The following is a 26,296-nucleotide window of genomic DNA, read 5'->3' on the forward strand; positions in this document are numbered from 1 at the left end:
TCGCTAACTTGACTCCCTCATTTCTATTGCAGGGCTTCCCATCTCGGCTGCCGCCTCAGTACCCAGGGGACTCAAGTGTTGCACCTTCCTCTGCTGTGGCTTCTGTTAGCATTCCTTCTGCCATACTGTCCCCTCCCTTACCCACAGATGTAATGACTCAGCCAGGCTATATTGCTCCTGTTGTGCAGCCGTATGTGGAGCAGAACGTTTTAGTTCCTATGGGCGGCGTAGGAGGACAGGTTCAAGTGCCCCAGCCTACAGTGAGTTTAGCACAACAGGCCTCATCAGCCTCCTCACAGCAGGCAGTTGTGGAGGTAACTATGTTGAATATAACAATACATGTAGAGTCTTTGAATTACACAACAGTGAATGCGTGTGGGGAACTAATCCCTTCCATGCTTGTCTTCAGATGGAAATTAATGTTTCAAATAACCTTTTTCTTACAGCAGAATGTCATGCCAATGTGGGGACCTTGTTGCCACTGGCTGTTCTGTTGGGAAGTGAGTGTACCTCTTACAGGCAAAAAACCTGTTAACACTTCACTTCTTGCTAGTACTGTAGAATATTTTGCCATATCAATGAAAAACTGCAACTGATACCCTTTGAGATTCTTTCATTTTGCCCATTCCCTGCAGCACTGATGTTGCTAGGGAAAATTTGAATTGTCTTTGTGTTCTGCATTGGCTTGCCTTTTGCACATTCTGTTAGTAAGACTCTGGCTGCATGGCAAATTGTAGCAACGTGCATCAGTAGAAAGGATGGCTGACTTTCTGCCCCACCCCTCCCCAGGATGATGATTTGCTTCACTGCAGTTTGCTCTTGAGTCTTGTAAATTAAAGCTCTCTAGATGCTAGCTGTTCAAAGTTCTAAAAAAGTAGTGCTTTCAGCTTTATAACTGATTTGGGTGGAACAGTTGAACACTAATGGGTGATTTCAAAAGGAATGGGATTCTTCAGAGTTCTTGATGTAGGTTTCTATCCATAGGGTACTCAAGGAGCCTCACAGACTGCTCCTTCAGAGTCTCTGCCATCAACACAGCCTGCTCAGTCTACCCCTTTGGCTTCCTCTTTGGATAGGTAAGCATGGTTTTCTTCTCACCAATCTGAATTTTAATTTCGTGAGATAGACGTAAACTATTGGAGAGCATCCAAAGGAGGGCTGTGAAGATGGAGAAGGGTCTGGAGGGGATGGCATATGAGGAACAGCTGAGGTCCCTTGGTTTGTTTAGCCCAGAGAATAAGAGGAGCAGAGAAGGCCTCATGGTGGCCTGCAGCTCCTCACAGAGAGAGGAGGGGCAGTGCTGAGCTCTGCTCTCTGGTGGCAGCATTAGGACCTGAGGGAACGGCATGGAGCTGTATCAGGAGAGGGTCAGGCTGGGTGTTAGGAAAACGTTCTTTACCAGAGGGTGGTGGGCATGGAACGGACTGCCCAGAGCAGTGGGCACTGCCCCAAGCTGCCGGAGTTCAAGGTGCATTTGGACACCACTCTCAGACAAAGGGTTTGGATTTTGGGTGGTGCTCTGTGGAGCCAGGAGTTGCACTCAGTGATCCTGGTGGGTCCCTTCCAACTCAGAATATTCTGTGATTATCATTTGGCAGGATTCTTCTCCCCTACTCTGTGATTAACAGGCATCCGCTGCTGTCCTGAAGAGAACGTTATCAGTAGGGTAAACCATACTGTTGCATATATGGAGTGCATGAGTACTAATATAAAGTTGTGTTCATTTTTAGTGCACATTCTGATGTTGCTTCAGGAATGAGTGATGGCAATGAGAATGTTCCAGCTTCTAGTGGGAGGCATGAAGGGAGGACTACCAAGCGTCATATGCGGAGGTCTGTCCGCAGTCGCTCTCGCCATGAGAAGACTGCTAGGCCAAAACTGAGAATTCTAAATGTGAGTGGTTTTGTTTTAATTTTAGTGACTGTTTAGTACTGTTGCCACTCTGATCGTGCGGTCTATTCACTGCATTTCTTCTGCTTCTAGTGTTAGTGTTCCAAAAGTCATAATTAATAGCTTTTCAGAACATTTCAGATGGCAAAACTAGCTTGCTTGGCCGCTAGTGATTCCACAGACTATTTCTGAATGATTGTTTTAATCTTACTAGTAAAGCTAAGCTAGTGACATATAAGCTAGAAAGGAACAAGGGAGCATCTGAAGTTCTGGAGAAAAGTGAGAGCAAGGTGAGCTTGGTCGTATGAGTAATTGGCAAATCCTCAGAAAATGTTGCTATACTGTTTATTCCTTTAGAAAAAGAGGATGTGTTTGTCTTAAAACAGTACCGTTGGTCATTCTCTTTGGGCTTTAAGGTGCAAACCTTATATTCCTATGCTTTTAATTTGAACTATTACTTTCTTTGCTTTAGGTTTCAAATAAAGGTGACCGGGTAGTGGAATGCCAGCTGGAGACACACAATCGGAAAATGGTTACTTTTAAATTTGATTTGGATGGTGACAACCCTGAGGAAATAGCTTCAATTATGGTAAGACAGACTTCAGAGGTGGAAAATTGAATCCAATCTTAATCACAGTAGTAATATAAAGCAGTCTTATTTTCTCACTTGCTTCCTTCTGTGTAGCATGGCCTCCCTCCTCTTTTTCTGTGTTCACTTAATTGGTACGTAAGCACAGCTAGAGACTGTCAGCGCAGAGTATTAAACAAAATTGCCACTTAATATTACGCAATCAGTTCGCACGGAACACTTGAGTCAATTTTTTATCCTAAAATTTCAGTTTTTATCAAGTATATCTGCTTCTGTTTTGTCGCAGTCTAATTTTTGGAAAAACTGCAGGCAACTTTCTGAAAGCATCTACTGAAATTGTTTGCTTTTTTTAAGACCGAAACATTGTTAAGTCTTTACAATTCTGCTTAAGCATTGAGTTTTTGCTGATGTTTTCAACTGAAACAGCAAGATTTTCCCCTTTAGGGAACTTCTTTCTGATTTCTGGAAGTTAGTAAAGACTGCTGCTTTTGACTAAACTGGCCAGTGCATCTCTCACAGGAAAACAAACAAAGCAAGCTCTCCATTCAACAGATCATGGTCAAACACAGAAAAGAACTTGTCATATATAGATATGTTTAAATGCAAGTACCATGTAGTGTGGAATAGAACCTCCCACCACCTTTCTTTTTAAAAAAAAAAATAAAATTATATTCCTGAGCTGGTACAATCTGAGTGAAAATGAGATCACTTTGGTGTTGCTGAAGTGGGGTGGAGAGTGGATTGGAAGTACGTCATGACGCAAAGCAGTATCTTTTCCCCAAATTCTTGGGCACCTGCGTGGTATTTATCTTTTAGCTTGCAGAGACAGCAGAATAATGGGTGGTGTGTGCTGGACTCATACTTTTTTAGAAATAACCAAATTAGTAACACAAGAAGGCTTTCTCACAGAAGGGGAAGAATTTGATTCATGGGTATTTACATGTATTGACAGTGTAAGATGTCAAATAAATGACGTGTCTAGGAATATACAGACAATACAGATTGCCTCATATCTAAATTGATCCTATGAAGGAATAAAACAGAATATTTGATAAATGAACAGACAGTTGATGAGGAGTGCAAACAAAGTAAGCGATCTGTGCTTTCAGAATGCAAACAAATCATTTAAAGTATGCAACCAAACGTTGACAACTTAATCTGGAATTTTATGCTCATCAGGAGACAGAATTTTCTCCTGGATCAGGCTGACAAATTAAGAATTGTTGTATAAATGCCGAGTGTACTTGTTTAAGCTTATTTATTCCCACATAAACAGCAGGATGTATTTTTATAAAGCAATACAGTATATTGAAACTAGATCAGCTGAACACTTTGTCTCACTAGTTGGGGAACGTAATGCTTGTGTTTATGTACTGCAGCCAGACTTTTGGAAGCTAGTGACGTACAGCCTCCATAGAGTAGAAGTTCAGTACGATGTGGAAGTAGAATAGCACAGAATTCATCTTGCAGTGTAGAATTTTCAATTTTTTTTACATTCCGTCTTTCTTTAAATATGACAGTAAAATGAAGTTGCAAATTGTCAGTTTCACTGTGAAAGACTGAAGTAGCTGTCTGATGAAAGTGATACTGAATGTTGTCCCACTGCAAAGAGCAAAGTAGGACAAATATTTCAGTGTTGGAGATAATTTCAGAAACAAATGTTTTTTCTCCAGGATGTTTTGAACTTTATCTTAAGTGTGAGAGCAATGAAGGGAGGACAAACAAAAGTTATATTACGGTTACTCAATGATCAGTACATAGTTTTGAAATACTTTGTAATAAGTACAAATCTTGCTGCTTTGTTCTCTTTACAGGTGCAGAATGAGTTTATTTTAGCAACTGAGAGAGACTCATTTGTAGAACAGGTACGAGAGATCATTGAGAAAGCAGATGAAATGCTGAGTGAGGATGTAAGTGTGGAGCCAGAAGGTGATCAGGGTTTGGAGAGTATGCAGACAAAAGACGATGGCTTCGTTCCAGGGTCACAGGTATGTAGAAGACAAATGGCCTTAGCTAATCATATTTTCGGTTTTGGGTGGTATGGTTTTGTGTAGTGCTAGCAAGAAACTGAAACTTTCTTTCATGAGAAATATCAAAGCTTACAAACAAAATTAACAGCCAGAGCTTTAGATCAGGATGAAAGCAAAAAATTGATTTAGAAAACTAAATAACTTAAGCCACTGCTTTTTGACACGTTCTGACACTTTTAAAGATGCTGAATCTCCTAATAGACCACTAGGCAGACAGTCTTAAATGTTGACGTTTCTTGGGTTTGGAGTTGTGAGGCAGGACACTAAAATCCCTGATCCTTTGTTGCTCACTAAACCCCGAGAGTTGACTCCAGGCCCTCTACCCAGTGAGCCACTAGGATTGGATGTGTCAGTTAGAAAACAAAGGTTTTCGAGCTGGTTGCTGGGAATCATAAGGGGTGACCTTTCCTGAATTTCTACCTCATTTCTACCAAAAACGACTCCAAAACATCCATCATCCATTTACTCATATGTGGGATATTTAAGGAAATGGGCTGGATTGTCTGCTAAGAAAAAGATACTTAGATCAATTTGTTACACTGATGGTCACTAAACTGAGAATCTGTAAAACACCATAGCTGACATTTGCCTAGGCAGAATTCTACTGCTTTGATAATGGTGCTTGAGTCCATGGCACTGCTTAACTTAAATGCCCACATTTCAGTAAGCTAGCATTTTAAGAACTATCGTGTGGGTTTCTGTTTCAGAATAGAACTTTAAATTTTATCTTACTTTACAGAAATTAGAGTTCAAACAGCCAGATCCTACATCTTCCATGCCACAAAGAATAGGTAAGTCTTTTGTGATTTTTTTTTTCAACAGTTACCTTTTTCTATTTCAGCGGATGGGTGCTGCCAGGTTTTTATTTTATATGATGGAGTTCTCATTCCATATTGCAGGTTATGTATTTTGTTGCAGCTATGTATCACTAAAGATCCCACTTCTTTCTGTTTAGGGGTTCCTCCTAGCTCCTTTACCCAGGTTGTCCATTCTGCGGGAAGACGGTTTATTGTCAGCCCTGTCCCTGAAAGTCGGTTAAAAGAACAGGGCTTTTTCACCTCTCCTATTCCTGGAGGAAAAGAAACTTCAGATGCGGGTAAGTTATCTAAACTCTTAAATTCTGAAGGCTAAGACATGTTCTTCAAAACTGATGTTAGTTTACCAGACTGACAAGCTCCTAAACACCTCTTAAGTACCTAGAAGTAGGGAAATGACTGTGCTGACAAGAAGTGATTATAACCTGGGTGATACTGTGTAGAAGTCTTGCAGTAAAAAATGTTGATGGCCTGTATGCAAAACTCTTGAAACCTTAATTCCAGATTTTCAGTGTGTGCCTGGATTTATAATTTTTTTTATTATGCTGGGAAGTTAACTTTGTCTAAGTCTATCAATAGGAGGTAGTACTGTAATGAACTTTCCAAGATGGACTGATATTTTTATGTTCCTTTAGTTGCTGCATCTCCTCTACATGGTCCTGGAATGAATCTCTCCCACTCTGCATCATCACTGAGCTTGCAACAAGCTTTCTCTGAGATTGGGCACGGTCAAATGACAGAAGGACCTAGTACAGCTCCTCCAGTGTTTAATCAAACAATACCACCATTTCCACCTGCACTTTCTACCATGGCAAGCAGTGGTGCACCTCCTGCCTCAGTAGCTGCTCCTTCAATATCTGTTCCTTCTAGCACAGGTGTTTCTCTTCCAAGTTCTGTTACTTTGCCTTCAGAAAATGCAGCTGTTGGAGTTGCACCAAGTGCAAGTGTGCCAAGCTCTGTTTCTCCACCTCCAGCCTCACAGTCTGGACAGCAGCTGTCTGGTGGTGTGGCTTCCAGTGTGAGCGCCCCTGCTTCTTTCTCCTTAACTGTCACATCCCAGCCTGCTCAGTCAGTAACTGGAGACATTGCCCCTAGCATCAGCACACCAGCTTCTTTGGCACTGCCTGCTACACAGGTTCCTGGTGTCACTGGTCTTGGTGTCATTGCACCAGCTGTGACATCTCAGTCTACTCCTCAAATTGTAAGTAGTTTGGCAGCACCACAGACATCTGTTGCCCTGTCTCAGGCTCAGAACGTGGCTTTGCAGCTTCCTCAGCTTACTAGTAGTGGCTCTGTCTCCAGTCTGGCAGAAACAACAGTTGTAAGTGCTCCACAATCACTACCTGAGAGTGGGCAGTTCACAGATAAAACACAGCCTTGCAATGCAGCTGGCTTATCGCTTCCAATCTCTGCACCTTTATCATCCTCTGTAGCAACAAGCTTATGTGGTTCAGTCACTCAGCCAGTGATACATCCCTTACTCATCCCATCAGCAATTACATCAACACCTGTCCTATCCCAGATTCCAGGTGCAACACCTGTGTTGCCCCAGGTTCCCCTACCTGGTGTCTTACCACAGCCAGTTACTAACTTGCCTGCAGTACAGCAAACATTGATACACAGCCAGCCCCAACCGGCTCCATTACCCAATCAACCTCATATTCACTGTCTGGAGGCTGATGCTGATGCTCAGTCCAAAGCACCAGGTATTGATGATATAAAGACCCTGGAAGAAAAGCTACGGTCTCTCTTCAGTGAACATGGTAATGTGGGAGCAGCACATCCATCAGTATCTCTGGAGACGTCGCTGATCATGGAAACTACTGTTATTCCTGGGATACCAACCACTGTTGTCGCGCCAACTAAACCCCTGACGTCTGTTAGCACTTGTATACCTCCAAGCAGTTTGCCTCTTGGACCAACTGGCTTGCCAGTGCTGACACCAGTCGCCACGCCTGGGCAAGGGATCACCCCAGTAAGCTATATTTCAGCACCAAGCAGCGCTGCAACAGCGGTAGTGAAACCAGGGACCTCTCCTTCGAAGCCCCCTCTTAGCAGGGTACCGGTAAGAAATGCAATATTTATGTGAATATTGAAGTGTTGTAGGGAGCAGAATCCAGTTTTTAAAGCAAAAATATTCAGGAAAGGGTGTCTTTGGATATAGTATCGGAAGGAAAAATTTATCTTCTGAATCTTTTTTTTGTCTGAAGAGGCTTTTTCTTCTGTCCATACTGAAACAAACATCCAATTCTACATTGTGTGTCTGAGAACTCTCTAGTGTCACTGTTCTTCTTTCATACTCCTAAACTACAAAGAGTGAAGCAACTTTGTTTTTTCATTATTAGAGTTTTTCAAAATAGACGTTTGGGAGACTTGCTTAAAATAGCTTTTTATTTTATCCATAATCGTTAAAATGAGCCAGGATCATTTTAAGTTTCACAAAGTAGTCACAACTGCATAGTTTTGCTTTTTATCTTTAGCCTGTTCCTTGACAGCAGGGATGAACCAAACTGAATGTTTTTATAATCCCTCGGATTACATGGTGCCTCTGTTCAAGGAAGCAAGGCAAATGGGGAAAAAAAAGAATTAAGGTTTCTTACCTTGCCCAAGGGTGAATAAATTAAGAAGTTCCAAGAAGCAGATCTCTTCCCTGTGCCTTGCCAGCCAGACTCACATTGTTACTTTCCCAGTTCTTTTCCCAAAAGTGAAGAGATAGATGGGGTATAATTATGGTACCACTCCTGTGCGTAGATATTTTTCTTAAATCAAACCTGATATGATCACCGCAAGAGAACTGGTAGAATAATTTCATTAATTTGACAAACGATGAGGAGGTTACAGCTAATTGGAAAAACATGTTATTAGACTAAAGCGAAGTTTGAGGCCTGAGGGAATGTCATACCTGCTGTAGAAATAATTTTTGAGGATTTCCCCAGCCTCTGCAGATTTCTCCTTATTTCATTTGTTCTTATAGTTTTCTAGGAATTCCTTCCCATTTATTCTGTTCTCAGCTGTGCCGTTCTCAGCTGTATTCGTATTGTTTCCCTACTTTGGGTTGTCTTCCCTGAAGGTTAAGTAAAACACACAGATGCTACTGAGGGTATAAATCTATAGCTCATATGTTACATGTTTGACCCCTAAATCCACCTTTAATAACGTTACACTGAAGTAAAGTTAATGGGGAAGAAAAAGATGGAGAGGAAAAAGGGAATGAATGGAGCGAAGATTCTGGAGATTCGTCTGTTTTTTTCATTCTAACCCCTAGCAGATATTGTAAATGATATGCTTTCCTCTCACATAGCATGCAGCACTAGAACTGTAAGTAATTCACCAACTTGGACTCAGCAGTTACTTTTTAAGCCCAGTGGGGTACTTCTTTCTGTTTCAGAGTGTATTCAATTGCAAAGTAGAAAATTTCTGCAATTTCAGCAGGAACATGTGTCAAGGAAGCTGGGGAAGAAACCTAGATACGTGGCCATTCATTTATATTGAAATAAAGCTGAGAATTAAAGAAAGATCAGAAAATTGTGAAAACTAGTTAATGATTTAGGAATAATTGCAGCAAATAGAAAATTGCTAAGTGGAAACCTATCATTACAAATGCTTGGATTTAAACGGAGTAAATGTTTGGGATTTTCAATGTCTGTTGTGGGGAAAGATATCTCCTCTCTGAATTTTTCAATTCTAAATTACTTCGTGTTTTTTCAAACTTCATTTTCACTTTGTGTTGTTTTTGAGCTTTAAGAAATTCACCGCTTTAGTTTTCTGGGGTTTACTAAACTGTAGGGGAAGGAGATGTTTTGTTTGCAATCAGCTTGTTAACCTGAACAGTAAATACGTTTTGACTTGTCTTATGAACGTATTTGAAGTATATTTTGCCTGTTATTTATAAACTAAAGGATTAATTTACCATAGCTTAACAAGTCACCATGCGTCAGAACCAGTAATGTCCATATATGTGATCTCAGCACACAGAAAAACTGCAGTAATGCAATTTGGCTTAGTTCCTGCTGAAACATTTTGGGGAGATGATTGTGTCCAGTATCTTCACTAGTCAGTTATTACTGCAATCTGAACTATTAGTTCAGCTGCGGTAACACGACAGTAGGCTAGAACTGGTTCTGCTTGTTGAGGACCACAGTAGATTTTGGGCCAGTTATACACATCCAGCAGTGTTCTCTGTCATAAAGGAAAGGCAGCTGACCAACGCTGTAACTCATAGGACTGTCCTGTGTTTCTGAAACTTCAAAGTGGTGGCCAAGCCTCAAAGTTACGGCTGAGAACAAGAATTGCAAATTGTGTAATGGGTCACTTAATTCCCAGGAGTTCCCACTTCCCTAACAATGGAAATAACTAACTGGAATGTACTATCTGACCTTGCTGGGAGGCTTTGATCCCTCATTCTAACCTTTCCAGTTTCTCTAACCCCTATCACATAACCTGGATGACCTGCCCTATCTGGTTGCATGGCCTAGTCATCTTCTGTGGGTGCGCAACACCCTTCAGGTTAAAAGAAAAAAAAAACAAAACCTAATACATCAGGAAATTGGTGTAAGAAGTTGATAAATATGATTTTCAACAAGTGGAGACATTCTCAGGCATGACGTTTTATGTTCAGGTCATTGCTTGGAACAGTTTGCCAGAGGCACACAGTCTGGTGTTGTTAATGAGCCATTTAAACAGATCTGTTGTGAGGAGGTTGAGTGCATTCTTGCACCCTTTTATAAATGAAGCCTTTTGGAAATTTAGCTTTTTTTGAAGAAATATTGCTGTAGCTTTTCTTGCAAACTTGAAAATAAAATAACCAAGTTGCTGTGTTCATAGAACAGCTTGCCTGAAATGGAAATTGTGACTACTCAAAGAATCTGGATCAGAACAATAAAAGCAAAAAACCAAACAAAAATAAAACAAAACAAGCAAAACAAAACCAATCAAAAAAACCCCCACAGAACAACAACAAAACAACTGAAAAACAGCCACCTACTTTAATTGTTGCCAAACTCCCCAAAGATTCTATGCTAACTTTCCAGGAAGGAAGTCTCCACAGAAAAAACATAGAGGCCTCTGTCATAGGGCGTGACTGACCATAACTTGGTATCTGATCCTTCAGTTGTTCCGTGTCTGATGGACTCGCGTTTCCTCTTGGTTATCCATAGGTGCTACCAGTAGGTTCTGAACTTCCAGCTGGCACTCCGTCCAGTGAACCGCTGCCACCTTTTCCAGGACCTTCACTAACTCAGGTGCTACATGACTCAGCAGATTTTATCTGCCTCTTTTTCTTTCAAAGGGCATGTTTCGATTAAACTCTCCATTGCATGTTATTAATGTCTGTTTTTCTTGTCTTTTGGCGTAGTAACCCCTTTTGTATAAATGTAGCAGTGGGCAGAGTTGCTTCAGTGCTGTAGATGTAGCTTGTCCTTGGGGCTGCTCTACCCGGTGTCTGAAGTTACAGGAACAATTGTTCAGGCTTGAAGTTATTTAGTGTTTTAATCTGAACCTTAGAGGTTTTTGTAAAAACGTAATGCAGGTGAGTTTTCTTCTTACAATGAAAAGTTATGGTAGCAAAATAGCTCTTTAGAGAAGTAGTATAAACTGCAATTAATTGTTAACAAAAAGCACAGAATTACTGGCTTTCAGAGTTCTTGGTTAATTTTTTCTCTTTCGGTTACTACTAGACTCTTATTTCAGTAGATTTTCAGTTTTGTAAAACGTCTGTGAAGCTCCTAATCCTAAACAGGATTAAACAGGAGTTGAAATGTAACAGTGGCTTCACCTTGTTCAATTTCTGTTGTCGTGTGCAGCAGTTAGCTTGGATGTTGTATGTGCTAAGTGGACAGGTGTTCAGTTCGAGATCACAAAGGTTAAAACTGTCTTCACTTTGAATTTTTTTTAAATAGAGAAAATGTAGATGAAAAATATATTGAGACAAAATTGTTGTATGGATCTTCTAAGTGCTGTGCAATGAAATGTAACACGGAAACACTACAGTTCAATATACCAAGAAAAGCTTGAAAAACTAACCAGACAAAACCTGTGAGATTTTGAGATGCAAGCATGCTGCTTCAGAAGGAAGACTGAATAAACACAACTGTTTAGAAGAATATTCAAGTATATTTGGCATAGAATTGACCTCAGGTTTTCTTTTTTTTAGTTCAAACCTGTATAGACATCATGGTTGAAATGGGTATCTAGCGGTGCCTGCGTAAGGCTCAGAGTAATTTTCTTGTAAATCTAACACTACCTATGTATGTGTACTTTTTATAGTATTCACCTTTTCCATCTGTGGCTTTGGTCCACAGAAAATACTCTTGGAATACATGTCCAAAATCTACATTTTTACTGGAATCTGTCCTTCCATAGAAATAAATTATTCATTTAAGACTTAGTCCAATATGATAGCTACATATGAGGGCTTGTACAATACTTACTAGCATCATGGCTTGATTTCTTTTGGTTTTTGGACCACTGAGAATTTTAGTGCAGACTGGGAGCTAACCTTGATAAAGTCCTGCTTCTTCACACTCTGATAACGGTCTCCCTCTCATCTCTTGAATAGAGCTCTTGAATTCAAATTTCACCTATGGAAGTGAATTTAAAATGACCTGTAAAGGTCATTTTATTCTTTGCAAGCTATTCCTTTGTTGGGCTTTATAATAGTCTGTGAGAACTTTTCTATCTGGAAGGATTTAAATTGACTGTTACACAAAGGGTTAGTGGAAGAAAAGTATAAATAATTTAAACTACACTAAGGCAAATTTGCTTAATAAGCTGTCATGACTTCCATTAATTCTACAGCTAAAACTATAAAAACAGAATTATATGTGCTAGGATACTAATCTTCAGAGATTCTTTTTGAACAGGATTTGCTTTTGTCTCTCAAATGTGAGGAATGTAGTAATACCTGGTTCCAAAGCAGGAGCAGCAGGGTGTGTTAGCTGCTGTTATGTTGGTAGTGGCATTAATAGACCCTCTTTTCATTTTGCAGTTTTTATCATAGAATCATAGAATTAGCTAGGTTGGAAAGGACCTACAAGATCATCCAGTCCAACCGTCCACTTACCACCAACAACCCCACTGAACCATGTCTCTCAACGCTATATCTAAACGTTTCTTGAACACCTCCAGGGATGGTGACTCCACCACCTCCCTGAGCAGCCCATTCCAGCGCATGACCACTCTTTCAGAAAAGCGGTATTTCCTAATGTCCAGCCGAAATCTCCCCTGGCGCAACTTGAGGCCATTCCCCCTCGTCCTGTCACTAGTTACAAGAGAGAGGAGGACGACCCCCAGCTCACTACAGCCTCCCTTCAGGTAGTTATAGAGAGCGATAATGTCTCCCCTGAGCCTCCTCTTCTCCAGACTGAACAATCCCAGCTCCCTCAGCCGCTCAACATCCTCCAACACTGTCTGAACAGAAGCTGTCTTTATTCAGTAATTTCTCTGGTTACTCCAATACATGTCGTTTTTCTAGTGAATCTCTCGGACAAGTTTGCATAGGGTCTAGCAAAGAGGTCAGAATGGAAATAGTCTAATAGCCCAGAATTATAAGATGCTGAAAGTTGGCATCTCATCGTGACTTTTCCTGTTTGACTACCTTCTCGGTCCTCCTGATGGAGCATATGCAAGTTAGTAATAGTAATACATCTGACCTCAATCAGTGAGTCCTTGCAGATGGCCTTTGTGTCCAGAGCTGCTGCTTGGTTTTCTTTTTTCTAAAAAATACGTTTAGATCTTTGAAAGTCATAAGAACCAGCCCACTATTTAGGAAGCATTATGCTGTGTGAAGAGGCAGAAATTTGTGTTCTGCATGTGAGAAAACAGAGTGAAGATATTGCTCATGAAGTGTATCATGGAAGGTGCCACTGTATTTGGTTTTACTTCCTTCCTTCTAGCAGGCTGAACGTGATTAATTAGGAATGGATATGTTCTGGCTCCAAACTAGCAAGAAGCTAGTTGTCTCATGGGGAGTTGTGAGATAGTAGTTTTAGCAAGTAGAATGTTTTCCTCCAGCTGCTGGAACCAGAAGCTTTTTTAAATACCGTTTAGCTAGTTCTTTTGAAATATGATTTTGTTGAAGAGGGCAGAGATGCCAATTTGTTGACAATTCATCTGTGTTCACAAGCAGTGGTAGCAAATGGATCTGGAAACAATTAAAATAAGTCACATTAAGTTCATACTACTTCTGGTCATTGCTTGGAACTGGTTATCTTAGTGATAATTTCCCCCAAACTCAATGCGCTTGTAACCACTAATATGGTTCAACCTACAGTACTGCTGTAAAAGGCTTTCCTCTGGTTACCATAGATGTTTCTAGTAGGATTTGTGGTATAGAAGAGGCAAAAATACAGCTCTCATTTGTCACTTGCAAACAGCTTACCTAATTTCACCTCTCATTTGAACTCTAAAACCTGTCTTGGAGTGTGAGACAAAATTGGAGAAGACTAATTGAATCAAATCTAGTTGACTATTAAGAGCATTCGTTGCTGTCACCTAATACTGATTGGAAAATTGTCTTGTAGAATAGATAGGTTTGCTTTCTGTACTGATTCTATTAGTAGCTCATTACACAACATTTTTTCCTTAGTACCAGTTTCATAATTTGCAGTCCAAGTGCATGTCATCCCAAGACCAGTTTTAGACAAAATGGTTCCTCAGTTTTTGAAATTATGGGCATCTTTTTCATTTTTTTTTTGTGAGTTTTCTTTGTTCCTTTCATAAAGAGTTTTTGTCATCCTTATAGACCGAAGACTGTAGAACCTGGAGACTGTCTTTACAAAATTCTCAAGGGTGGGAATGCAAACAGCTAACTTTGTGAAAAACAGATGTTTCAGTTAATGTTTCTGTCTACTTTTCCAAATGTGTTGCTTAAATTGTTTTCAGTCTTACTGTGTTGTACGTGTTAAATGTAAGCTCATAGGAAGAGAAAGATAGAAATATGGAAGCTGTTCTGACTGTTTTAAATTTTAGTATTAAATGCGAATGCAGTTTCAGAAATACGTGTGTATATTTCTTTACCTGGGGCAGCTGTTTACTGTTTCCTCTCTCATCAGTCCCAGCAGCCACTGGAAGATCTGGATGCTAAGCTGAGAAGAACCCTTAGTCCAGAGACCGTTCCAGTGACATCAGCTCCTGCCTGTGTACGTTTGCAGTGCTGACATATAGTAATCTTGAGAAACTTCAGTGTTTTGTCAAGTTTATGCACTTAAGTCACTGCCTTTAATATCACTGCGCTAGTCTACAGACTTCTAGAGTAAAAACAGAGAGTCGTCTTTCAGCCTGTGGGATTGAGCCAAGCGAAATGGAGGAAATATGCAGGTTGCAATAGATACTGTATTTCCTGAGGCTGGTTCTGGGATTAGTTCTTAACTTTTTTGGCAAAGTCATTAACATCACAGAACTAAAATGGAAAGTGACTATGAAATAAGGGGAAAGAGAGTGCTAAACTAGCAGTATGTGGGAAGTCAGTCGTAATTTAGGAGGGATGTTTAAAGTGTAGGTTTCAATTCTTAAGACTATATTAAAATTTTGATATAAAAGGATGATAGTGATTAACATTGATCTCCAAGTGATTACTCATGCATTATTTCAGCAGAGTGAAAGGGGTGGTTCTGCTGGTAGTCGTGGGTTGCAAGGCATGCAAAATCTGTTGCTGATGTTGCCTGCTTTGGAGGTTAAACGATCTTGTGTTAGTCCTGGGTCATTCTTTAGACTTAATGGGATTAAAAAAATTCTGTAACATGCCCTATGGCAGATTTCTTGAAGTTGAATCAACTTTCGGTTCTGAGTTGTTTTTTTTTTAATTTCCCTCTTGAACTTCTAGTCTGTGCCCTCAGTAGCATCTACAGCAGTTACTGGTCTGGTATCCACAGCAGCACAGTCTCTGAAAGAAGGTAAGACAGCCTTTGTTATATTGGATGGTTTCTTACCACAGAGATTTAATCCAAAATTGAAACAGGCTAGCATCTTGGAATGATATAGCCTCTTAATAAGTCATACAGTGACAATTCCTTAAGAATTTTTAGTTCTTAGCAATTAAACTGACATTTTCCACTGTAGACCAAGAGAGGGGAATGAAACTTGCATATTATAGTAACTCTGTATTTAAAGCTCACTAAAATGATAAATTAATCTTTGCAAAGAATCTTCAGTATGCTCCTAAGGTACATCTTCACAATTTGAAGGAACTGCTTCCTATCTCTTGTTACATTCTTGGCAGCAACCGTTAAACCATTCCATTTGGTGTTGTCATGCTGTGTTCTGTATTTAGGATATCTCCCCTTAATTAGAGTATTTAATTTCCATTTAGACAAAAAAAAGGTGGGGGCTAAACTTAAAGAAACGTAGTAAGAAAAAAGGACTGTTTTCTGAACAATGGAGGGGTGACTAGACGAGTGAAACTTGAATGATAAATGACTTTCAAAACTAAACGAGTTTAATTGTTAGGGGTGCAGGAGTGGGGGTGCAACCAAACAACCCAAACTGCAAGAATAGCCTGAGACTTAACAATCAGTATTCCCCATCTCATTGCAATTGTAAAAAATCTTCATTTTTTTAAAAGGAACGGTTAATTTGGTACTAAAACTAGTTATAATTTATTTAGTAAACAATATTTAGATTACAAGTTCAATGACAAAACTTCAAAAGCTAATAAAACCAACAGGAAAATAAAATAGCCCCTTTCTGGTATGCTGATAGATAATTATACCGTTAAGCTCATTCTCCTACTGGAAGATGAGTTAATTTGCCTGTTGAGTTTAGGTAGTAAAAGCAAGCAAACTGGAAAGTTGCTGAATAAATCCAACAAGCTGTCCAATAGAATTAGTTTAAAAATAGAATGTTATTTCTCAGCTTTGTAACCTTAAGCAGCAAGTGCATAGAACAATAAAATTAGGAGCTACCATCTAAGGATCCAGCTTTGAAGCCCTCACACTGCTTTGAAAAAATGTTTATACCATTTCTTTAATGTACTACTTTTCTATTAAGAAATTGCCTCCAGCATTTGAAATTTCAGTAGTCACTGTGGGTATGGAATTAAAATATGTTATTTCTTAGATAAATTTCATTTGTTTTTATTTTCTGGCTACTTCACATCCCTGCTTGAAATTGAAGTGTGCTTTTTTATCACAGTATAAAAGTGCACTGCTGGCAAGTGTACTGCACAAGGGAACTTTATAGAAAAATACTTAATTTTAAAATTCTAGTTTGATATTCTACGTGGTAAAGCTGAGAAAGGAAATCAGGTTCCATGAATCCAAAGGCCTGACAAGAGTTAACTTATAGTTGAATTTGAAATGGTTGGAGTTCAAGTAACTTGTTACTAATTTTCTTCTCAATCCCATTCTCTCCTTTTTTTTTTTTTTTTAAGCTTCAGCATCGTGTGGTGGAGAGAGCAGTGGTACGGCTTCCACAACAGGAGCTGGTGTTCTTAAGATGGGACGGTTTCAGGTGGGCTCCAGAGGGACCTGATAGCAGCCTTCCAGTACCTGAAGGGGCCTACAAGAAAGCTGGGGAGGGACTTTCTATAAGGGCATGTAGTGACAGGACAAGGGGAAATGGTTTTAAACTGGAAGAGGGTAGATTTAGACTATATTTTAGGAAGAAACTCTTCATTGTGGGAGTGGTGAGACACTGGAACAGGTTGCCCTGAGAGGTTGTGGATTCCCCCTCCCTGGGAGCAGTCAAGGCCAGGCTGGATGGGGCTTTGAGCAGCCTGGTCTAGAGGGAGGTGTCCCTGCCTATAGCAGGGGGTTGGAACTAGATGATCTTAACAGTCCCTTCCAACCCAAACCATTCTAATTCCATGTTAAACTGATTTGGTTGTTGATAGAGGATCATCACCAAGCAGTTACTACCTGGTACCAGCTCAGTGTGCCTCTTGGAAGCTGTTCCTGTCAGGAGAAAATAGCCATACTGAGCTTGTGGCTGCAGGACTTTGTGTGGACACTGTTATTTGTTCTTATTCAGGGCAGGGATTGCACTAGATTATATAAGGTCTAGTTTGTGAATAAAGGATTTCATCATATCAGACTTTTTAACTGTTCACCTTGGTCTTTAATATTAGTTGCTCTTTGGCTAACCTTGCTGGGCCATTCGTTTTATTATGTACTGTCCTAAAAGGAAGTCCCCTCTGAGTCTGCTGTGTTTTTGGAGTTAATTATGCAGTCTATCTTGAACTATTATTTTATGTGTCAGTGTTACGTGGAGTGAAGAAGCTTGTGGCGTTCCAGGGAAACTAGTTATTTTCCCCCCTCATACGGTTCTGCTATTTAATGTAAAGAAGTGCATCACGTTAAGGAAGAACTCAGAAGCTCTACATGATTGCATTTCTGTTCTAGGTGTCTGTGGCAGTGGATGATGTGCTGAAAGAGGGTGACAAACCTGAGACTAAGCCGGTGCAATTTGAAACCACCTCCTCTGACTCCTCACCTCTTTCTGGCAGCAGTCCGGAGAGTACCCTGGTAAAGCAGGCTGGTGGGCGGAAAAGCGAGGCTGTGGCAGGTGGCATTCCTCAGCCACTTCCTGTGCTGCAGTTGCCAGTAGATGATGGTCAGCCTACTAAGGTTGGGCGCTTCCAGGTAACAACAACAACAGATCAAGTGGGGCGCTTTTCAGTGTCAAAGACTCAGGATGAGGTCACCTGCGCAGAGAGAGAGCCAATGACTCTCCCTCTCTCAGTGGACTTGGAACAAGTTGCTTCTTCAGCTGCAGCCCCTAGGAAAGAGCTGGAGTCGAGGCAGTCCCCACATATGAACGGTCCGTCCTCTGAACCAGAGGCTGCTTTCTTGAGTGGAATGGCTAAGGATCTGGATGATGGCTCAGCGAGCCCAGACTCTCTCCAGGCCACGGCGTCAAAAATCAGCCTCCCTGTTCAGAGCCTTAGCAACTCGTTCAATTCTTCCTACATGAGCAGTGACAACGAGTCAGATATTGAAGATGAAGACTTGAAATTGGAACTCCGTCGATTACGGGAGAAGTAAGGTTTTTTCCTTCCCTTGTGCGTGTGTGAAATCTGTAGCAAAGGCTTAGTATGAATTTCTTTTCATTTCCTCTGGACCTCACTTTTCACAAAAGAGAAAAGGTAGCCGTCTTTAAAAGACTAAACCTTTGCTAAGTATCGGGACCCACTGTCGGTGTGTACGTGGGAAGTAAAATTCTTAAGTGAGAAAGTAATACGTAATGATTCCAAACAACAGGTATATGCGCTTGCTATGTTAATTTTCTAACCTGTAATCTTGATGCGTGTGTTTATATACACATTGCCACACTGTGGATAAATCCATGCAGATGTACAGAAGTTTTTGCATATCTCTGAAATTCAGTAGATAGTGGAAATATTGGTGTCCGTCTTGAAAATGACACACAGCTTTGTGTTTCTAGTAAGCGTTTCTGCTATTCTCCACTTCCTGGAGAATCCCTGTTGGTTTAGAAGAAAATTGAGAACTCAAGCAATGTGACTTAACATTGAACTTACATTGAAAGCTGACTTTTTAGGACAGCTGGCAACTACTTTGAAAAAAATACTGCAATACAAATGTTGAAGCCTCCAAGGCTGTGCGTCTCAGGAAACGAGTGTTCTAGCTATTCCTATAGCATTTTCGATGAATGATTTGAACATCTACGTTTGCTGTATGTTCTCATTTGTACATATTTTTATTCTGGTTTTGAGGTTTACAACACTGGAAACTTTGTATTGGAATTCCTAGTCAGTGTTAGACAAAATGGAAAAAAACGAGCATTCTGCCATATGCATTCAGTGATTATCTGTGGAAGGGATTTATTTCATCTGCTCTTAAATGTTTATGGGAGTTTGAGCAAACAAGCTGGTCAAGCTTGACTGGAGGGGAGGGATTGTGTTTGTACAGGTATGTGCATACAATTTTTTAAGTAATGCTCTTGTAACTTGTTAGGCACCTTAAAGAGATCCAGGAGCTGCAGAGTCGCCAGAAGCAGGAGATTGAATCACTATACACAAAATTAGGAAAGGTCCCACCTGCAGTCATTATTCCCCCAGCTGCACCCCTTTCAGGAAGGAGGAGACGACCCACTAAAGGAAAAGGCAGCAAATCCAGTCGTAGCAGCTCCCAGGGAAATAAGAGCCCGCAGCTGTCAGGTGAGGCTTTCTCCATTATTATTATGTTTTTTTTTTAATAAGATAGAACTGACAAGGTGCTACCAGTCACTTTCAGACTCTCCTGCTCCTTTCCTACTCTCCTGCTCTCCCCACTCCAAGCTCCTCCACTGCCTGGACTGCAAAGTCTTTTAAGGTGCTTTTGTTAGTTGATAGTCTTGCTTCTGGCTTCTGCAATCTACTGAAACTATATTACATTGTTTTGTAAAAGCAGTTTAAAACTGTGGGTATGGGTTTTTTTTGGTTTTTTTTTTTTTTGGATTGTTTTTCTTTTTTTTTGAGATTAGTAATAGTGCTATAAGAAGACTGGGAATCTCTCCTTTGCAGAGTGAAAAGTGTAAATTTACTGAGGGATTTTTTTTATTTTTTTTTTCATAGAATCATAGAATCCTTAGAGTTGGAAGGGACCTCTGAGGGCCATCTAGTCCAACTCCCCTGCAACGAACAGGGACACCACAGCTAGATCAGGCTGCCCGGGGCCTGGTCCAGCCTCACCTTGAAAGTCTCCAGGGACTGGGCATCAACTGTTCTTGTTTTCTTCTGCAACTGACTTTATAGAATGGGAATGGTCTTTTCATTCATCTTCAAAAATGATTTTTCCTACTTAATAGCACTTCTTAAGCATGATATTGCCAGAAACTAAAGTCACAGTTGATGGATGTTAAAGTAGTGAATTTTTGTGGAGTCACAATTCTTTGTACTTAGCAAACTGAGAAGATTTCAATTATCAAGGCTTCATTTTTCACTAAAATAACTTTTTATGATAAATTGAAAAATAGTTCTGCGACTGAGAGACATGGGTGTCAGATCCTTGTTAGGTATCTGTAGATGTCACTCAAATCCTGCCCGTGAGCAGAAATATTTGTTACCACATGCTGACTTTGGCAGGTCCATGTCATGCAGCAGGGTCTGTACCCAGTCGCACTGTGCTGAGTTCTGGTTTGTTATATGATAGAGGAACTCTGTGTGAGCATGTCACAGTGGACTAGTACTGAGTTCCCTCAAGACTGAAGTAAAGAAATATTATTTTAGTCTTCCTATTCTCTAACAATGGTTCTCTGGTGTAGCCTTCCCCTGCCTCTCCCTCACCTAAAATTGTCAAGTCCAGAGGATGAATATACTTCCCCTGTCCCAGCCCACTCCTGCATTTTTCCTCCATTACTAGCATAATAACTCAGTCATACGTTCTGCTGTTCTTAATCCTTTCCCTTGGGTGCACTGAAAAAAGCTTAGAAAATGACAAGGGAAACTGAAACATTCAACGTGTTTTGCCTTCCTTCTTCCTCCAGGCAATTTGTCAGCTCAGAGCGCACCATCAGTCTTGCCCCCACAGCAAACTCTTCATCCTCCTGGTAGTGTGCCAGAGACTGGACAGAACCATTTGTTACAGCCCCTCAAACCTTCACCTTCCAGCGAAAACCTCTACTCTGCCTTTACCAGTGATGGTGCCCTTTCAGTACCAAGCCTTTCTGCACCAGGCCAAGGTAAGACTTCAGACGGATTTAGTGTCAAGTCTTGCACCTTTGCTGCCGGTGAAGGAATGATCTACTTGATGCCACTTGATGTTTAATACACATCATAAAGTAGCTGTGGAATTCGACCCCAGTGCATGCAAACTGATAAGGGCGTATGTTTTGCAACTACATTTCCAGCTTCTCACGTGAACAGAACGTGTTGAAATTGTTAAAATAATTAATATATAGCACATGGCCCTGTCTGCTATAATGAAAACACCGAGAAGAACACAAAAGAATGCAGTGCGGTGGCAGCAAGCAGTATTCTTCTGACCTGAGGGGAGGAGGTGTTGGCAGAAAGGGTGAGGAGAGGAAGGAGAGAAGCAGAGGAGGTGGGTTCAGATGTGAAATTAAGGAAGTGGCGGAACAGCTTTGTCGGTAATAGGTGATTGAAGAGGTAGGAAAATTTCAGAAGACTCGCTCCATTTAGAATTCAAAACCTCTGTGACTGTTCCTGTTAACAATGTTTTTGGCAACAAAAGGAAGAAAGAAGGATTATGTTCTGCATTTATGTGTTAAGGAGTTATCCGGGACAACAGCATAGGAGGATGGAATGGTGTAGGAGTAAAATGTTCATTTTACTCAAGCTATGGATTGCTTAAGTAGCATCAAATCATTTCTCACTCAGCCCTGATTTATTTTGGAGGGAGGACTTCTTTCCTTGTCAGTCGCTAGGGAGATGATAGTTCGATTCTTTTGTTCCTATGAACACGGTTCCTTCAGTTTTTTATGCTTTAACATCTTTATGAAAAGTTTTATCATAGGCTGATTAAATGCATCAAATTAAACACATTTTTTTTTCTGAATTTGGGGAAATACGAATGGAAAACAGAAATGGACTTCTAGGAAGAATTTTCTGTAGAGATTTTTTGTATCGAACCGTTCAAGTGTTTTGGAGCTACTTGCACCTCCCTGTATCTAGAGTTGTACGGTATCGTCTACAATTAGAGGCTTTTGCTGGCCTTTGGCTTTCCTACCAATGGAAGCCCCATGGCTGGGTTCTGTATTGGAAGTTAACACAGCAAACTTGGCCTCGTGTCCGCAGTATTGAAGGCGAGTCTCTTCACTCCGTATGTTGTCTGCATATTCTTTGGTCCACTCTTTGAAGCTTACTCTTGTGTGCCATGTTAATGCATTTCACCCTTCCAACCTCGAGTTGCTAACATCTTGTAGTGGTGTTCTGTCTCTTCTCCTCTCCTTTCTCTGTTCTTCCCGTTTTTGTTTTCTCACAGGCTGTGCGAAGTTTAACTGTGCATCTGAGAGAGTGACGTTCAAGCCTGGTGGCAGGAGGACCCGATTTCTGAGTACGCCCTGCTTGGCTCTTTGTGTGTAACACCTTTACTCCTTCCTTGTCTTTTTTTTTGTTTTGTCTTTTTGTTTTCTTCTGCCGCTTGGATCTGTTTCATGCAGCCCATCCTCATCTGCCGCCTCGTATTCCCTCCCATTCCATGGCTAGGCTGAGTTGCTCGTAGCTTACCTTTAGAAGTTTGGGTTCTCGTGTTAGGTATTCTGTTTTTAAACTGTTTTAACAAACGCTGATTTCTCTAAGCTTTTGGTGGAAGCTTTTCTGGGCAGGTCAGTGAAACGGCAGAAAAGAAGGTTGGCTTGCCAGATGTGTTACATCGGGCCTTTCCTTTTGGCCTGCTTAGTAATTACGCTTCAGTATATATTAGCTGCCACGAGACTTGGAGGGGAACTATTCTTTCCTAGGGAAACAGTGAGGAAGATTGTTTTCCAAATTATTCCGTTGTTGGGCACTGTTGTAACTGATGGTGGAGAGGATGTGTTGCTTCCTTCCAGCATTGTGCTTACCATGCAAGTTGGGTGTTTACGCATGCTGTCAGCACCAGCGCTGATCACAGTGCAAAGCATTGATGCCACCTGTAGGCAGTTAACACTGACTTCTTGTGTTCATTAGCAGATGGAGAGCTAAAGATTGAAGCTTAAAAATATTTATAGAATATTTTCGGGTCAACTCAAGTGGGCCACAGATTTAAAAGCTCTTACTGTGAATTGGACACAGACTAAATGTGATGCAGATTGCAGTAAAGCTGGGGAAATGGCCACCCTCAGGCATTGTGTCAACCCTTGCAAGTTACCTTGCAGCCTTTCTCAACATCCTTTCACTGGTGTTTACATTAGGCCAGATTAAAAAGAGAGCCTCAAACTTCTGATGTGATTGTCTGAAGTAACAATGTGCTTGAGCTGAGGCTGCTGCTGCAATGCTTTTTCTTTGGGAGCGCTGCGACATCTCCCATGCTGCTGCTGCAGGCTGGACCCTTTGAATGCTCTGACGTTTGTTTCCCAGACTCCAGAATGACTTGATATGAGAGCTCAGAGTGCTGAAAAGAGACCTTCAGTTGCTGCACTGCCTAACATACCATGCATCCGTAGCATCCATCTCGCTGCGGTTGGCAGTGTGCAGGAATCAGACCTGGCCTTCTGCAGGGACAGCTGCAATGCAACCAGCACGATCCTCCAAGGCAGCTGAGTCAGAGAGGGGAAACATATTTGCAGCTGCTGAATTTTGCAATGATACCTCATTGGGTTTTAGATATATTACTGTGCAGATGTGCAGTAACAAACATCTGCAGTTCAAAGACTTAACAGCTCCTTTCTTGGAAATAGTTCCATGCTTACCAAAACTAACTCTTTGCAATCCTCTCTTGTCTGCCCCCATCCCTTTTTGGGGTAGAGATACAACGAACAACCGCTGCACTTCTGGAATTGACAGTGAATTGAGTATGAGAGTATCACATATTTCTAAAGCTCTGGCTTGCTGCAAATTGTACACCATCTGGCTCTAAGAGTACGTTGGCATGCGTATCCCTTGCCTGTGGGACTAGTGCTAAGAGAGATGGATTCTTTTTGAAAAGTGTGTTGTAGCTGCCCTGCAAAAGCAGGTCATACTCATAAAGGCATGGCACAGCTTGGCCTGGCACTCGGCTCATTACAGGCTGCCTGCTTCCTGGAGTCTTGTCCTTCAGGTGCTATTGCAGACTGTTGTGGAGAGCGACAACTGGAAAAGATGCTGGGTTCAACTCAGCAGCGTTGAGGAAACAGTGCAGTAATTGATGCTTGTAACTGTGCAGCGGGAGAAGCAGAGCGGTACAGCCTGGCGGGGCAGGTCTGTCCCACAGATCTGGGAAGCCTTGAGAGAACCAGCTGACAAACCGTGAGAGCACTTGGCTTACCAAATTCTTCTCACTTGGTGACAGTTAAACTCGATAGCTGTAAAATGCTTTCTGCTCCCTGACAAAAATGCCAGATGTATTTGGTTTGCTTTTGTAGTAACGGCCAATTGGAACCATCATGTTTCCTGCCATTCTTCACTACAGTTTGGGAGTTCGGAAATTCTGAAAAGTGAATGCAGGAGGCAGAACCATTTCTTTTTTTCTGAAAGTACAGCTCATGAAACTGTCAGAGCAATCTTGGGCTTTTTCCTAGAACATGCCAGAAACTTCGAGAGCCCTGCTGTGCCATGCCCTCTGTTTCTCACCAAGCTTTTCGTACTGTTTGCTGATACTAAACATTTCTCACTGTTTCTCTTATCTTTAACAAATGACTCTTTCTTTGTGCTTCAGGGAAGATGGTGAAAAAAGTCTGTCCTTGCAACCAGCTCTGTAGTAATTATCTTATTTCTGTTATCTCCAACTCCTGACTGTAAAGCTATTCATTGGCTTTTTCTGGTCACCGAAGCCTTGCCTCCCTGACTCTGTCTCCAGCACAGCATCTGTCTCTCTCTGTCACGCCCTCTAATGTGTACTCTGTTGTTAGCGTATCTGTATAGCGTGGCTATTACCTTTGCAGAAAAGTGGAGGCAGAGCCTCACCTTCCCTGTGCAACTCCTTGCTCTCTGCTAGTGATGGTGAATTGAGCATCGAGGGCAGCTGCTCACTGCAATGTGTTAATGCTGTTACCTTTGAGCAGCTGGTTTCTTTACATATCTGATGGGTTCTGCCACCTCAGTGACAGCTCCAATGGCAGAGTCCTGCAGCATTGCAAGAGGAAGCCATCAGATCTCTATCCACGTCCTAAAGTTAGAGATGTGTAGAAAAGCCAGCATGTGGTCATGTCATTGCAGTCTTTTTAAGGGTGCCTTTTGACTGTTGGCTCATGGTGAGATTTAAAAATAAAAAAATAAAAATTAAAAAGGAGGGGAGAGTGTGAAATGAAGGCACTGTACGTAGCAGGCTGGAGAAGGAGAAGCCTGTTTCACTTCAGGTCCCTCATGTCAGAGCAGGACTGGGGATGGCTGCTGTGACCAAGCAGGAATGCGAGGGTTTGTTTCCATGAAATGCCACGATTGAAACGCTTCCTTCTCACACTCTTCTGGATGGCAGCTTCAGTAGATGGCGATGACGTCAGGGCTAAAATGTCAAGTTCCTGATAAGTCATTCATTACACTGACGCTATGGGAGCTCCAGTAATTTTACAGCTCACCTCTAATGGCATAAACCGGTCTGCCTCAGGTTGTCTGTGTCCTGGGATTGGAGCTCCGTCATAAAATCACTTTTTAGACTTTTTTTAGACAAAGCTCTTTGCCTGCCACCTTTCCTGCCTACCTTAAACCCTGACCTAAACCCTGAGCCAATCCTCTTCAGAACACTTCAGCTTTCCTAAATTATTTTTCACACCTTCAGATGAATGCACTGTAGTATTTTGTGATTACCTCTCTCCCTTGCACGGCCCGAAGAAGCTCTTCAGCATAGAGCCACAATCTCAGGTTGTCAGCTGTGCACTTACTAACATAGAAATATGAGACGTGAGAACCTGATATTGGCCATCATGAAGAGTATGAGAATGAGTGTGTCAATCCCTGCATGAACCCTCATGGTGGAATGTGGTTGTTACTGGTTTCGACACCTCGAGTACCTCTTTGTTGTTTTTGCCTGTTTTGTCTTTAATTTCACATTCTTTTTTTGGTCACTGTTGTTCTTAAATAAGATGTGGTGCATGCTTAAAGTGTTCGTTATTTTACTGTAGATTTTTCCTTGCCACCTTATGGTGTGTTTCTGTTAGCATTCATATGAGCTGCAGCTGCACTCCCCGGTCAGGGAACTCTGTTCTCGCCTTCCCTGTGCACTGTTGCATGTCTCTACCTGCCTGTAACAGCTGCTGCCCCTCATGTGAGCACCCTCCTTGGGAGCCACCTCCATGCTTGAGCTGGAACTGGTGGGAGGGAGGTGTGTCCTTCCCCCTTCAGCACTACTAGAGGCGGTAACACTTTGCTTGTTTGTCCTGCCTAGAAAGTATGTCACCTTCCTAATTCACTCCTTAATGTAAAGCATTCCTGCAGGGGTTTGGAGCCAGTTCATTCTTTGATGCCG

General features: G+C 41.4%; 1 protein-coding gene across 1 annotated transcript in view; it reads left to right on the forward strand.

The window, feature by feature from the left end:
- WNK1 (WNK lysine deficient protein kinase 1) overlaps window positions 1-26,296 on the forward strand; it is a gene marked incomplete in the record, with an annotated part of 98,493 nt that overhangs the window by 68,889 nt on the left and 3,308 nt on the right. Inside the window, 16 exon segments of the mRNA XM_021389592.1 lie at window positions 33-314; window positions 447-500; window positions 985-1,076; window positions 1,731-1,893; window positions 2,363-2,479; window positions 4,294-4,467; window positions 5,249-5,300; window positions 5,465-5,605; window positions 5,960-7,389; window positions 10,481-10,564; window positions 14,375-14,461; window positions 15,145-15,214; window positions 16,690-16,769; window positions 17,660-18,297; window positions 19,232-19,434; window positions 20,742-20,936. Coding sequence (XP_021245267.1) covers window positions 33-314; window positions 447-500; window positions 985-1,076; window positions 1,731-1,893; window positions 2,363-2,479; window positions 4,294-4,467; window positions 5,249-5,300; window positions 5,465-5,605; window positions 5,960-7,389; window positions 10,481-10,564; window positions 14,375-14,461; window positions 15,145-15,214; window positions 16,690-16,769; window positions 17,660-18,297; window positions 19,232-19,434; window positions 20,742-20,936 — 3,862 coding nt within the window.

Source organism: Numida meleagris, chromosome 1 (genome assembly GCF_002078875.1).
Source record: "Numida meleagris isolate 19003 breed g44 Domestic line chromosome 1, NumMel1.0, whole genome shotgun sequence".
In the NCBI taxonomy this organism is placed as follows: Eukaryota; Metazoa; Chordata; class Aves; order Galliformes; family Numididae; genus Numida; species Numida meleagris.